Raw genomic sequence first — 13858 nt, 5'->3', positions numbered from 1 at the left:
AAAGCTATGTCCAGCCTTGCAGGAGGTCCCAAAATGGTGTCATTTTATTGTAGTCAGCAAAGATAATGGTGTAACCCTGCTGGATGAAAGGGTGGCTACAGCATGCTTGGGTCTGGCAAGAGGCTCTGCGTATCTGCAAATGTGTTCTGAGGATAGCAGGGGGTTGGGCCCGTCAGCTGTCAGCCACAGCTTCTGTTTTGCTCTGAACAATAGCCATGTTGCCAGGGCAGTAATTAATGGCTGATTTTCCTTCTAAAATAAGTGTCCTAATAATTTGTCACAAAACTAACTTAGATTGCTGTGATGTTACTTGCAACACTTAAATTAGGAAAAAAAAAAAAAGAAAGAAAGAAAGCCATAGTAAGTAATGCCCCAATTTATTTCTTTACACAGTCTATATTGGTAAATAGTATAATTAAAACCTCGTTTGCAGGTTTTTCAAAAAGATTATTTTTCTGTGGGAATATCTTTTGTTTTCTTTCTTACTACCCTGAGTTGTAAATTAGAGAATGGGGGAAAAGTTAGTTGGCAAATAAAGGTCCTCACTGTCTATGCTGTTTTGGAATCCCTCCCATATTCCTGGGGCTCAGATAATGTGTTTCTCTAGAAAAGCATGCATAATCTGCACCGAAATGAGCTGGTACCAGGGTCTGCACTGCCCAGGGATACAAATTAGGGACTTGATATTTGAAAACTAATCTGACTGAAAAAGCGTTTCCAGACTATTTGAGTAGTGTTACCTCGTGTCTCTAGGTTCAGATGTCAACAAAATTCTCTTACCAAGAGGGGTGAGATGGGTATTTGTGTAGATAAATAGGATGCTGTTAGAGAAAATGGGAACAAAATCACTGGCCAGAGCATAACAGATTTCAATGACAGGAAAAAAAAACAAAACAAAACAAAACAAAAAAAAACAAAAAAAACAAAAAAAAGCGAGACCCAAAAAAACCAAAAGGCCCTTCCCCCTCCTCTTGTTGGCTTTATAAATCTGTATGTGTTTCAGCTCACAGGCGGCAAGAATGAGACATTTCCTCCTCAGATTTAACATGCTGTCATGGAAATGCTGATAGGGTTATTTTACAGAGACAGAGCTAAAAAAATAGAAAGAGCAAGAATTAGATTACAGCATTATACTCTGTTCTATCTAGGGCTCATTTTATTAAAGTTCTTTAAAGGTTTATTTTCATCTACAAACCAAGGAATTGTACCCTGTCCTCTTTGTGCCAAGATCCAATTAATGTCAACTTGAGTTTTCTGTGTGGACATAGCCAGTCTATGTCCCTGGGTGATCGCCTATTATTATCATAGCTTGCTTGTACATGACTTCACAGCTCTAGCATAAACCAGTTGTCATGCTTTCCATCTTTTGTACCCCTAAATAGTTCACTGAGTAGAATTTGAGAATGGGTGGGTAACGGGCTACTCTTTGAGAATGCATAGATCAATCACTCTTTAGCAAGATTAAATTCAATGGAATACTCTCCTCAACTTGTGTCGTATGAATGCAGATTCTTTCTCTTGACTCTAAAAAAGAATTTGATTTTATTTTAGAAAGGATGGATTTAATATGTAAAATAAAAACCATTCTTTTGCTTGCTACATGTGTTCAGTTGGAAGGATACCAGAAAATGAGTATTTTTAATATCCTACAAAATGTTATTGGTTCTAATAGTTACCTAATATTGAATGAGAATATTTGGAATCCTGCAAATCACTGCCAAATACCTCTTTGGCTTTGTGTCTACAGAGAAGTGAATTTAAAAAAAAAATCTAAATTTTGTGGAAAATATCTGCAAGGACAAAGACTCATACATAAAATATCCATATGACCAAAGTAATTATGCCTTTTTAAAAGGCATTGAATGCCTTCAGTATGCTAGATATTACACAGAATGAAGCTATGACATAAGCCTTAGAAACTCAGTGTATTATGATCTCTAGCAAGTATTGGTCTAACTGTGGTTGAGTGTCTGCCTTTGGCTCAGGACATGATCCCAGAGTCCTGGGATCGAGTCTCACATCGGGCTCCCTGCTGGGAGCCTGCTTCTCCCTCTGCCTGTGTCTCTGCCTCTCTCTCTCTCTGTCTCTCATGAATAAATAAAGAAAACCTTTTTTAAAAAAAGAAGATAATATTGATTATAGACTTTCTTTAGGAAATGCTATCCTACTTATTTTAAAACTATATTCTATAATTAATATGTCATGTGTAATAAATACCCTGGCATTTTATTTTTCCAATATTCTCTTTTAGGTCATTTTTGTAACATATCAAAACAGTATATGTCAGGAGATGCTCTTTTGTCTCCATGAGGTTTTCCTATGATAATGATTCTAAATTTCTCTAAGAAATACATTTGAATATCATTTTGTCATCTGTTTTACTACTTACTGAAGGCACATATACCCCTTCCATGTTGGACCTACTTGGGGATATTTTAGTCATTTTTATTTTCCAAAGTACCTTGCAAATTTACCAGTGTGAAAATGATAAATGAAAACTTGCGGTCCCTTTATTCCAGGAAGATGGATCTATCTTATAAGAAATGACCCAGGCTTTTGCCAGTTATAGTAACACCTCACTTGGTTGGAAGGCAGGACTTATGAATAGTACCTCATATTGGCTCAAAGCACTGATAGTGATATCAGCAGATCTTTTCTTTGTGGCTTGACTTGCTACTGGTGTCTAAAATGAAGCCAGCACAGCATACCATTCTAGTTCCTCTGAAGCAATAATAAACCATAATTTATGTAATTGATATATTGGAAATTTCTTAGAGGGGAAGTAATAGCGACCATGTTCTGTATTTTGGTAATGTAAAATTGGGGGAAAATCGGGGGGAAATGCCAAAGGTGGTATTGTTTTATCTTTTATTTTTTCTTTCTTTGCCACTTCAATTACATCTATGCTCATGTTCCTTTTCAAATAAGCCAATTACATTTCCTGTGTGATCCAATTTGCAGGTACATGATAAGCAGCAGGTTAGAATGAAGAATAAATGGTTACTTTTAATAATGATCAGCACATCTGATGTGATAAATTATGATTAATGAGTAAATTAGCAGTGAATGATGTAAATGAATCTGCTTTGAAAACTAATTCTATAAAAAGATGCTAAAGGGTCGGTGCAGTTTCTTTCTTTCTTTCTTCTTCTTCTTCTTTCTTTTCTTTTTTTTTTTTTTTGTGAAAAACAGTGTCTGTTTAAAGAGCCTTGTGAGTATATTACCATTTAGAGGAAATATGAAAAAAGCCAATAAATATTGTGTCATTTGCCTACATCTTTACTGAATGAGACTGGGAGATTGCATGACTTTTCATCTGTTTCAGCATAAAGGCCTTTATCACTCTATTGAACGAAAACGGATATGCGGTCTGTGTATTTTGAATGCATAAGTAGCTAGTAAGCAAACCAGGAGGCTTAAAGTGGAAAATGAGTAAATATCTAGATGGTGCTGCTGATAACATGTTTTCGTTAAGAATGCATGACTCTGGCATAGGGAATGGTAGGAATGGCTTTACAGATTGTATCTAAGAGTGATTCAAGACCACTGGCTGCCTTTCTGAAATTTATATCACTAAACCAGTGGTTACTGTGAGCATCTTACACCAAAACAGATGGCCAGTCTTACTAAGCATGTCAATAGTTCAGAGAGGTTTTATGGTCCAGACACAGTGAATGTAGGGGATTGTTTGTTTTGGTCATAATATCCCATAGCTATATGTTACAAAAAAAAGTTACAGTGGTGAGGCCATACGACTTTTACTGCTGTCAAACAAGTGTTTATGACCAGGTATTAATATATCTTGACATAGGACACACTAGAAATTTATTTAACTGTTAAACGGAGTTCATATATAATCTCATCTCTACAAGATTTTTTTTAAAAAACAACTTTTTAAAAAGAATAAAATGAACTTCAGTGCCTTGACATTTTTAAATTGAAAATTATTTTTTTCTATAATGTTTAAATACTATTCTCAGTAGTTATGTTTTGTAAATTTTTTTTCTTCATCCTTTTCCTCTTTCTTCACTGGTCTATAAATGTTCACCACTGAGTATTTACCTTATACTCTGTTGTCCTAAGCAGAAATGTAAAAGGCAGGGTTAGGGAAGTATTTGAAGATGATTCTTTTTTAAGGGGGTAGATTTTCTGGTTTTCTCCTCAAAACCAGTCACTCTCTGACCTTCACCTTTTCTCTCTCCTGTTTAGCTCAAAGGGATAAAAATTTGGCCAATGATAAAGTGAGAATTTTGAGCTTTTTCAGTAGTCTAGGTAATTGGATACTCTGAATATATTTTTTCCCATTTATGTACGAGTTATTTAAAAATGTATAAAAGTTTTAAAAACATACAATTTTTGATCAAATAGTTTTGCATATAGGAATACATCGTATGTATTGAAATTTTACATGTAAGAATGAATCACATATATGGATCTCACATATGTGCAAGGATATAATCATTAAAACATTTTTTATAATATAGAGAAATTAGAAATAGTCTGTTTAGTAGTAAATTAAAATATTGTCCATGTGCTTTATAATATAAAAACGATATTCTATTTAAAAACTTACTGACAAAGGATATATACCTTAAATAAAATGCAGACTACAAAATATAGTATAAGCTCTTTTTTATACGAATTATTAAATATTAAATGGGCATAGAAAAATTCTTAAAAGCTATTCATCAAGGTGATAACCATTAGGATGTTTAAAATTTCTTTTATTTGTTTTCTAATTTATGTATAATAAGTATATTGTTATGTATAATAGATAAGATCATTTTACTTAAATATGAAACGCAAAAAAAGAGCCAGAGAGATGGATAACAATGTGATAACAATGAGGTGGTGTGAATTCATAAAAAAGATGAAATTCATTGCATTGTTATACTTCATCTGAATTCAGTCCTAAGGTGGACATATGAATGTGTAATTTGGTTCTGCTACATTTTGCCAACTTGAACCCGGTATGGTTCTGTCAGCTCCCACCATGTCACATCACTGTTTTATGGTGTCAATGTGTATTACATAAAATTTGCATTCTGCAGCTGATTGATACTGTAAGTAAACATAATTCAAATAGAGGCACATTAATCATGTTTACAATATTACTATCCATCCGAAATACTCAAAAGGTGTATAGCCAAGGACGAGGGGGTGTAGAAACTTGGAGAGCCTTTTACCAAGTGTGTATATGCAATGAACTCTTACTATGTGCCGGGAGCAATTAGGAGTTATGGGACTTCAGAGATGACCAGGTCACAGATGCTTCTCTCAAGGTTCAATTAATGTGAAGGGAGAGAAATACATGAGCATAAAATAACTGTAATAAAATATAGACTGTGCAAACTCATAAGAGAGATATAAAAAGAGATAAGAGATACAAGAAGAGAGAAAAGAAGAGTGGATTTCATTCAGATGGGTGGCTCAAAGAAGGCTTCACGATATTTAATGGGATTGAAAATGGAAGACTTCTATAAAATAAAAAATGTGGGAGAAAGCATTTTGTGCAAGGGAAAAGCATATACTAGGACACAGAGGCAGGGAATTTTAGTTTCTTGATGGGCAAAGGTAGAAACATTTGGAAAATACAGGTTGGCAGGAGCTTTGAAAGATCTTAAAGCCAAAGAAAATTTCTGGTTTTGACAGTGGTAAGCTACAAAATGCATTTATTTGTGTGTTTCTTTTGAGTGGAAAAGAGCTTTAATCATAGATGCATTTTTAAAAAACTCAAAGAGTAACAAGGAGAGAGAAAAGAATCAGCAGTAATGTGTGATATTGATTGTAACAAGAAATACTTGAAGTGAACCCTCACCAGAGGGGAAAGTTCAGTTACTATGGTATCCTTAAATGATTCTCAAACCTGGCTGGACATAAGAGTCCTCTGGAAATTCATTACCCATCCCTACCCAATGATTTTCTTTTAATTCGTATGAAATGGAGTCTAAGTACCTATGGTTTTGTTTGTTTGCTTGTTTGTTTAAGGCTCTCAAGTGATTCTAATGTCCATCTTTACAGGAGAATCATGGTAATTGTTGCTGGATATGAAAAAAAGAGGCATGAGGCAGTAGTAGAAACAGAATCTGTAGGACTAAAAAGTGAGTGGTAGTGATGTGGAGAAGAAGACAAAGAAGATGTCAGGGCTGCAGGGTTGGGTGTTTGGAAGTGCCGTAAATAGAAATGGAAACAGTAAGAGAAGGAGGGTTGGGAAGGCAGATGGCATGGTGTGACTTTGGACCATGAGAGTCCAAAGTCCATGAGAGACCATGGAGCCAAGAGAATGACTTTGGACACTGCCAGGTAATCTTTCAAGTGATTAGAAAGGAGGAGTCAACATTGACAAAAAGTTCAAGTGAGAGATATCTGTCCATTACATGCAATTTCTTCTTCCTATCCTTCTTCCCTTCCAGTTCCTCTCCTTTCTGTCAGTGTGTATATCAATCCTTTGTCAACTTGAATATTGATAGTTATTCAGAGGTGTAGACATCTGTCTACCCAATGGAGGGATGCTTCAGAGTCATTTTCAAAGCATTGCAAGTTGTAGCCTTAATATAGTTAGTGTTGTAGACACACCTAAAATATATCATTGGAATGCTCTGGAAAGGAAAAGGGGAATCGATGGCAAGAACATTGGTGGAGTATTTATCTTTATCCACCGCGAACAAATGTAATGTATACATTAAGTAGTGTAAAAGCATTCTACCCTACTAACCTTGGCATTTATGTGACCTGTTTATGAATTTTGTGTCATCAATTTTTTTTTTCTGCTGACTAGGCATCATAGTTCATTTATCCCTGATTTAAATTGGCTCCTGGAAATTAGAAGAACAATTTCAATAGACCTTTTGAATGAGCTTTTTCACTTAACAAGTGAATAATAATTGCTGTAATACAGCACAAAGTACTTGAGGAAACAGTATATATTTAATAGTTAACTAAAACGGATTTGGAAGTATACAATAAATTGAATTATCCCATATTGTCAATGCAGTGTCATTGTAACTTTCCGTCTTCCTGTTTGGCACAGTGAAAATATTGGGGCTTCACAATTAGATCAGAAGTCCATGACTCACTCATAACTTCAGTGAGCCTTCCTTCCTTTTTCCCATTTTTCCCTCTTTCCTTCCAAACCTTTGTAGTACTGTAAAGATTTCCGTGATTCTGTAAAATTGGAGGAATGCTGTCATCTTGCAGTACTGTGGAAAACGTTGCATGTGAGATGTAGAACAAATAGTCCACTGCATGGAATTCAGTAGAGATTAATTATTTCTTTATCCCATTTTGAAGTGTAGTGCTTCTTAAGTCAAATTTTAAGGCAGTAAGATTGAAGGACAGCATCATTGATGACTCAAAAAAAATCTCTTTGACATTGAAGGTCTATTCTGGCCATAGATATCAGACATGAAGCTATTCAGATCCATTGTGATAGGATAGATATTTCCAACAGCCCCAGTTTATGTAGAACATGTGCCATAGAAACCAGTCCAACCTGGTGTGTGCACCACACTTCTGCCTTCCTTATAGAGATGCGTCAACTTTGGGACCTTCCTCTTTTTTCTTTTCATGTGCCCCTGTAGTTTTGCTGATATCTCAGATACACTTTCCTTCCTCCATTCCTGCCCAGTAAAGATCAAATTAATCATAACAAAATTCATCATCCACTAAACTCTAGCCACTCTTTGTGCTTGTGGCAGTGGGAAGGAGTGTGTTGTGGCAGGAAGGGGCTATAAAACCCCAGGAGTCATTTACTTTCAGACCTGGCCCTTATCCTTAGAGCCTTAGAGCACCCCTGTTTCTTCTGCTATGCTCTGCATTGTTTACTCCACCGCAGAGGCCCTGTTCCTGAGCTTCCCTTCCTAATACTTACAGAGAAAGAAAAAGCAGGGATGAATTCCGCTGACAGTCTCATAAATTTTACAGACACCTTTTTGGGAGGCAGATTCTTAAGGACAGAACTACCTACATATTCCTACTGAACATTCCCTCATCCTCTGCCTTAGTATCATTAAATAGCATCATTAACCTTCCCCTTTCAAGATTTTAAGTACATTATTATGACAAATATCCCTTTAAAAACAGAACTCTCTATTTAAGAAAATGTTAATCAGCTGAAAGAAACAAAGCCAATTAGTTACATGCTGTTAGTTTTGTCCCTCATTCTTCATAATTCCTTGATGTCTATAGAAGCGGCTTATTCATTACAGTTAAATTAGACAAATGGCACTCTCATTGCTTCCCTTCACTTTTGTAGTATGTAGCCCTTTCTGTGAATTGGTTTCAAGTGATTCTCAGTTGGCCAATCAAGTTACTGCAAATCTGAGTTGTCTTTTTAACCTTTAAGGATTTCTCATAAATTCCTTTCTTGCATGGATGTTACTAGAAGATTTCAATGGTTCTCCCCCATTAATGTCTAGCTCTATCTAATATAGTGTACTAAGGGGAGAGTTTTGTCCTTGATAGAGCACTTTGTTAAGGATGGTCAAAGACAGCTTGCTGGTCTTGTTAGGATCTATCCAATTCATTTAATAACTGTTTGTTGGGCTAATCTCCTTGTCTTTAGAAAACCTAGCAACTTGAAACCTGATATGGCATATTACGATGATTATTAGATGCAAAGGTACTGTGTATTGGTTATATTTAAAGAAACAAACTAACCTCTTAGAAACAAAAATCATGCAGTTTGTGACTCCTCTTGAGCTGTGTAGGGAAGAATAATCTACCAGATTCCCAGAGCTGGTGTCTGTATCCTGAGAATGCATAATCTCTGAAAACAGCAAGTGAGCATGGCAGATATGTTTTAGAATATCAGCCCTGCCTCTGCTCTGACTCATATGCATGTTTAGCTTTTCTGTTTTCCATTTAGAAAACAGACTTTCTGGGCTTAACAGTAATTTGACCTCTGCAGTGCCCAGCATTAGTTTAATGAAAGGTCATACTCCTCACTTGTCAAAACCAGCTTGATCAGGAATGTATTTGCAAAGCACAGTGCTGGCAGGTTTAGGTGATAGCAGTAATAATGGAAGGGGGACTATATAAGTACTGGTGACTGTAAAGTTTTGCTTTTTTTTTTTAAGGAAAGATTAGAGTTTTCTTTTTTTTTTTTTTAAAGATTTTATTTATTTATTCACTAGAGACAGAGAGAAAGAGAGAGGCAGAGACACAGGCAGAGGGAGAAGCAGGCTCCATGCAGGAAGTGATGTGGGACTCCATCCTGGGACCCCCGGGATCACACCCTGGGCTGAAGGCAGACGCTCAACCGCTGAGCCACCCAGGCGTCCCAACTGTTAAGTTTTAATGTCTTTCTCTCCATCTTTAAACTCTTGATCTATTTAACTCTTTCTTTCTTCTTTCTTTCTTTCTTTCTTTCTTTCTCTTTCTTTCTTTCTTTCTTTCTTTCTTCTTTCTTTCTTTCCTTTCTTTCTTTCTTTCCTTTCTTTTTCTTTCTTTCTTTCTTTCTTTCTTTCTTTCTTTCTTTCTTTCTTTCTTTCTTTCTTTCTTTCTCTCCTTCCTTCCTTCCTTCCTTCCTTCCTTCCTTCCTTCCTTCCTTTCCTTCCTTTTTTACCAAGTGTAATATTTGGTGTATCTCTAAGTGCATCTCATGGGATAAACATAGGAATTTTGATTATTTAGACCTGAGGCTGTCATATTGTATGATTTTTTAGTAAAAGTCTTTGTTTTATGCTTTTATGTGGATTTTCTTCTCTTCCTATCTTCAGAGCCTGACTTAAATTTGGCTAATATCCATGACAAAAGAAGGGAGAAGATTCATTTAGTTTCTTTCAGTAAGCTGAGATATTAGAGAGGAGGAAGTGGAGCTATATATTTTTATACCCCTCTGAGAATAAACACTTTTACTTGCCTCAAGCAGCATTTGTTGGAGTTATTAAGTTTGGTCTTCTCTCTTTCTCATTTCTTTCCTTTGGCTGGCTGCCTCTCATTGACAGCATCAGTCTTAGAGATTGACCAGCCAAGATGATTATTTATGCAACAAACATGCTCACAGAGAGTGACTTTACTACATTATCTAGAAACTACACTGTATCATACATAGAGTGATGCTCTATGTCCTTTTTGTGGTTTGGATTTTGTGAGAAAATGTGGAAAAATTGACGTCAGATCTCATAAGAAAGTCATGATTCTATTGTCTGTGAAGGCTAATGTCTTTTATATTAAAAAAAAATTTTAGAAAGCTCTGTGTACATGTACTTGATATACCTTTTTAAAAAAATGTGGTGTGATCAATTTCATTTCTTGCTTTCAAATAATATATTTAAGGACCCTTTTCAGTAAGTGTTTTTGCAGAATACTGTGTCACTACAGTGGTATTTAGTGGGATTTAAGAAAATAGTCCCAGATCTGAAGCAGATTCTGATTATTTTAATACATTTTCCACAGTTCAATATGTTAATTTCATTACTTGACCTTCTCTTCAAAAATAAAATCTTTATGGTAGCATTAGTGGTCATAACACTCACAGATTTGAATATTTGTGAATATTAGCATGAAGACTTCAGGTATGACCAGAAAATGAAGGTAAGCGAGAAACATAGCTGAACTCTGGAATGATAGTCACATTACCTCCCTAAGAATATGGGGGGATTTGCCTTCTGTACTTTCCATTTAGAAGTCAGATTTCTATGTTTAATAGTAATTTCACTCTTTAGTGTCCCCACTCACCAGGATTTAAGAAGCACTTGTTCTAGTAGCCATTTCCTATTTATTGATCTCCAATTTTTTTTTTGTGAATAAGAAATAGGATACTATCCCTTAAACAAAACAAAACTTGATGCAATAAGAATAGCATCCTATATTCTAGATTTACTTAATTTCTGATTAGTACATAGTCATTTTATATCATAGCCCTTTACCTCATTCACACATTCTTGCAAGAAATTTCAAAACGGAAGTTAAAGGAGAAAACAAGTTGTTAAGACTCATTTTCATTCAGGGTCAATGATTTTTTTAGCTGTACTTTGAAGAGGAAGGTTCCAAAAATGACAGTTATTATAGCGGTATAGCAATACAACACATTTTATTTTTCTAGGGAAATTCCCTAGGAATTTTAATTGCATGAGTATAATTTCCATATTAGATGCTGACAAGTGTGTGGTTATTATCAATTTGCATTGTTTGCAACAGCAGAATGAAAAACATAAACACTTCTAATATCATTTTTGTTTGTTTGTTTCCAGAAGAGTGACATCAGTGTACAGTGTTTTTTATTCTTCTCACTGTTAGTCATTTCAGATCATTTTAAGTACTTCCAGCAGTTCTGGTAATCATCTCATTTGTACTGCCACCCAAAGATGGTGCAGGATGTGATATCTAGTTAGGGATGTGGGAGCCCGCTTTCTTTCCTAGTATTCTTGAACAAACAGGGACCTGTGTTCTCACCAGTTCTGCTATCACCAAGTTGAATTTGTTGAGGTGGAGACTAATTTCCCAGCACTAACATTACAAAGATGCCTCTCCCACTCTTCTTTCTTTCTCTTGTCAGGGAGATAATACACTAAGCTAGAAAACATTAAAAGTGGAAGGCATCTCTAAAAAAAATTGATTTACATTTCATTTTTTTACAGTTAAGAAATAGGAAAGTTAGGGAGCTCTTGGCTGGCTCAGTCAGTTTATCTCCAGTTCTTGGTTTCAGCTCAGGTCATGGTCTTAGAGTTGTGAGATGGAGCCCCGTGTTGGGCTCTGCAGTAAGCACAGAATCTGCTTGAGATTCTCTCTCACTCTGCTTCTGCTCCTCTCTACTCCCATGCTCTCCCTTTCTCTCTCACGTTTGTGGTCTCTCAAATCAATCAATTAATAAAAAAAATTAATAGGAAAGTGAGGCATTTTTTCCCCTCAAGCTGAAACATATACTATGGTGGAGCTGAGATGGGAGTCTGGCTTCCCTGACTCTTGGAAAATCAAGATGAGAGTCAGAACACACCAGCAAGCCAGCAGGAGGATCATGTGGGAAACATGAAAACAAGGCAGAGAAAATAATGGGGATGAGAAAATAGTGATGAACTTTGTTTTTTTTTTCTTAAAATCTAAGGATTATTTTTAAATAAATGTTAGCTACAGTTGCTTAAAACTATTTTTCAATAACATTTAACTGAAAAAGAGTATGAGAGAAACTTTATAATAGGGATAAGAAAATGAAAAAGTAAGATGATTCTAAATTAAAAAATTCTAATTGCAGCATAGTTGCAAAAACTGAAGGATGTGAGAAAAATGTAAAGATGTAGGAAAAATAATGACTATACCTCCCCCCCAAGTAGCAACAGTTTGTCCCATCTTTTTGGGGTGCATTTTCTTTACTATCTGATATCCCTTGTATTAATTGTGTCTGATGCTTTTGTTGTTTATCTTTGAATCGTAAGTATTTCTCACATAACACTATTTGTATGACTTGTATCATCATGCTGTAATACATTTCACTGTCAATTCCAATTTTATTTCATATTTAGGGTACTTATGGTCTTTGCTAAATAAATAGCATAATGAATATTTTTGTGCATAAATAACATCTCCATTTTATTTAAATCCATATGATAGATTTCTAGATCTAGAAATGCAGTATGGATAATAATTGGGTTTTGAAGAGAAAGGGTGAATGTTAGGAACATTTCAAGGAAGTAGAGAACATTTAAAAAGCCCCTAACTTCTAGCCTTTCACCTTTAGGATTCTTAAAGTCTACATCTTCCTTTACAGAAATTCCTTTTTTTCCTCCTATGATTTTGGGGACTTTTTGACTCATTTTTAATGCAAATTATGAAGTTAAGTTTTAAGTAAGACAGAGCACAGTATCTGGGCAAGGAGTCACTTTACCATTTTTCCCTATTTCTGTTTCTTGCCAAACCTTCTAATTCAGGGCTATATTTCTTGTCTCTTTAAAATTTCCTAGAATTTCTCTTAAATGTCACTAATTTTAATGGCTTAGCAGTGGCAGCACTGCTTTCTGGCAGCACCCTGATAATGGCATCAAAGCAAAGAGCTAAAATTTTACTCACTTTGATTGATGAGCTCATTTTGTTACAGAGGACAAATTGGATTTTTTTTTTATACTGGTAATAAAAATTAATGTGTGATGTTGCTTTTCGGATGTTATTGGATCTCTGCCTTAATACAGATTTCAGCAATAAAAACACTAGCGGATAACTTGACCAGAAAGTTACCTCCCTCCCCTTTAAACTACCCTTAAAAGTAAAGGTCCTTTTCTAATTTTCTTTATCCTGGTGTGTGCGTATATGTTTGTGTGCATTGGCCTCAATGAAGTCGAGGGCTGTAGGGGATGCAGTGGCAATGGGGATGGTGTGTGTTTCAATTTTCCATCTAATTGTGATGTTTATTTCTTGTTATTTCAGCACCTCCAAGGTTTACGAGAACTCCTGTTGACCAGACTGGGGTCTCTGGCGGAGTTGCCTCTTTCATTTGCCAAGCTACAGGAGACCCAAGACCTAAAATTGTCTGGAACAAAAAAGGAAAGAAAGTCAGCAATCAGAGATTTGAGGTATTAGGTCCATTGTTCTGTTTCTCTGGGGGAAAAGTGTATCTGCTGTATCTTTGGCTTATATATTACTTGCTTGTTTTACTCTAGTATGAAGTACCCTAATCACGGAGATATGGCAATCTTTTTGTTGCTTGTATTGGAAAACTTAGTTCTAAACGGCTTTTAGAAAAAGAGTTTGTGGGTTCAGGTGATTCCCTTTTGTATTTGATTGTACCAGGCTCCGTGTCTAACATCCATTTGTTAGCCTCATTATCAGACTGTTTCCCCTGAAGATTGCAGTATGGTAGTCTCACATCCTCCCACAACCAAGTCTAGAAGATGGGTGAAAGCTTCCTCTGCTGTCAGCTCTTACT

The 13858-nt window shown here is 35.7% G+C and overlaps 1 protein-coding gene across 37 annotated transcripts in view; it reads left to right on the top strand.

Annotated features, from left to right (window-relative positions):
• The window catches only part of PTPRD (protein tyrosine phosphatase receptor type D), a 2191141-nt gene that overhangs the window by 1867292 nt on the left and 309991 nt on the right, over nt 1–13858 (top strand). For all 37 annotated transcript variants that reach the window (XM_077911920.1, XM_077911956.1, XM_077911938.1 and 34 more), the window contains one exon: nt 13360–13505. In XM_077911920.1, coding sequence (XP_077768046.1) covers nt 13360–13505 — 146 coding nt within the window. The remainder of the gene's footprint in view (nt 1–13359; nt 13506–13858) is intronic.

This window comes from Canis aureus, chromosome 10 (assembly GCF_053574225.1).
Source record: "Canis aureus isolate CA01 chromosome 10, VMU_Caureus_v.1.0, whole genome shotgun sequence".
In the NCBI taxonomy this organism is placed as follows: domain Eukaryota; kingdom Metazoa; phylum Chordata; class Mammalia; order Carnivora; family Canidae; genus Canis; species Canis aureus.
Note: the sequence above shows the minus strand (reverse complement) of the source record. Positions and strands in the feature narration are given on the sequence as shown.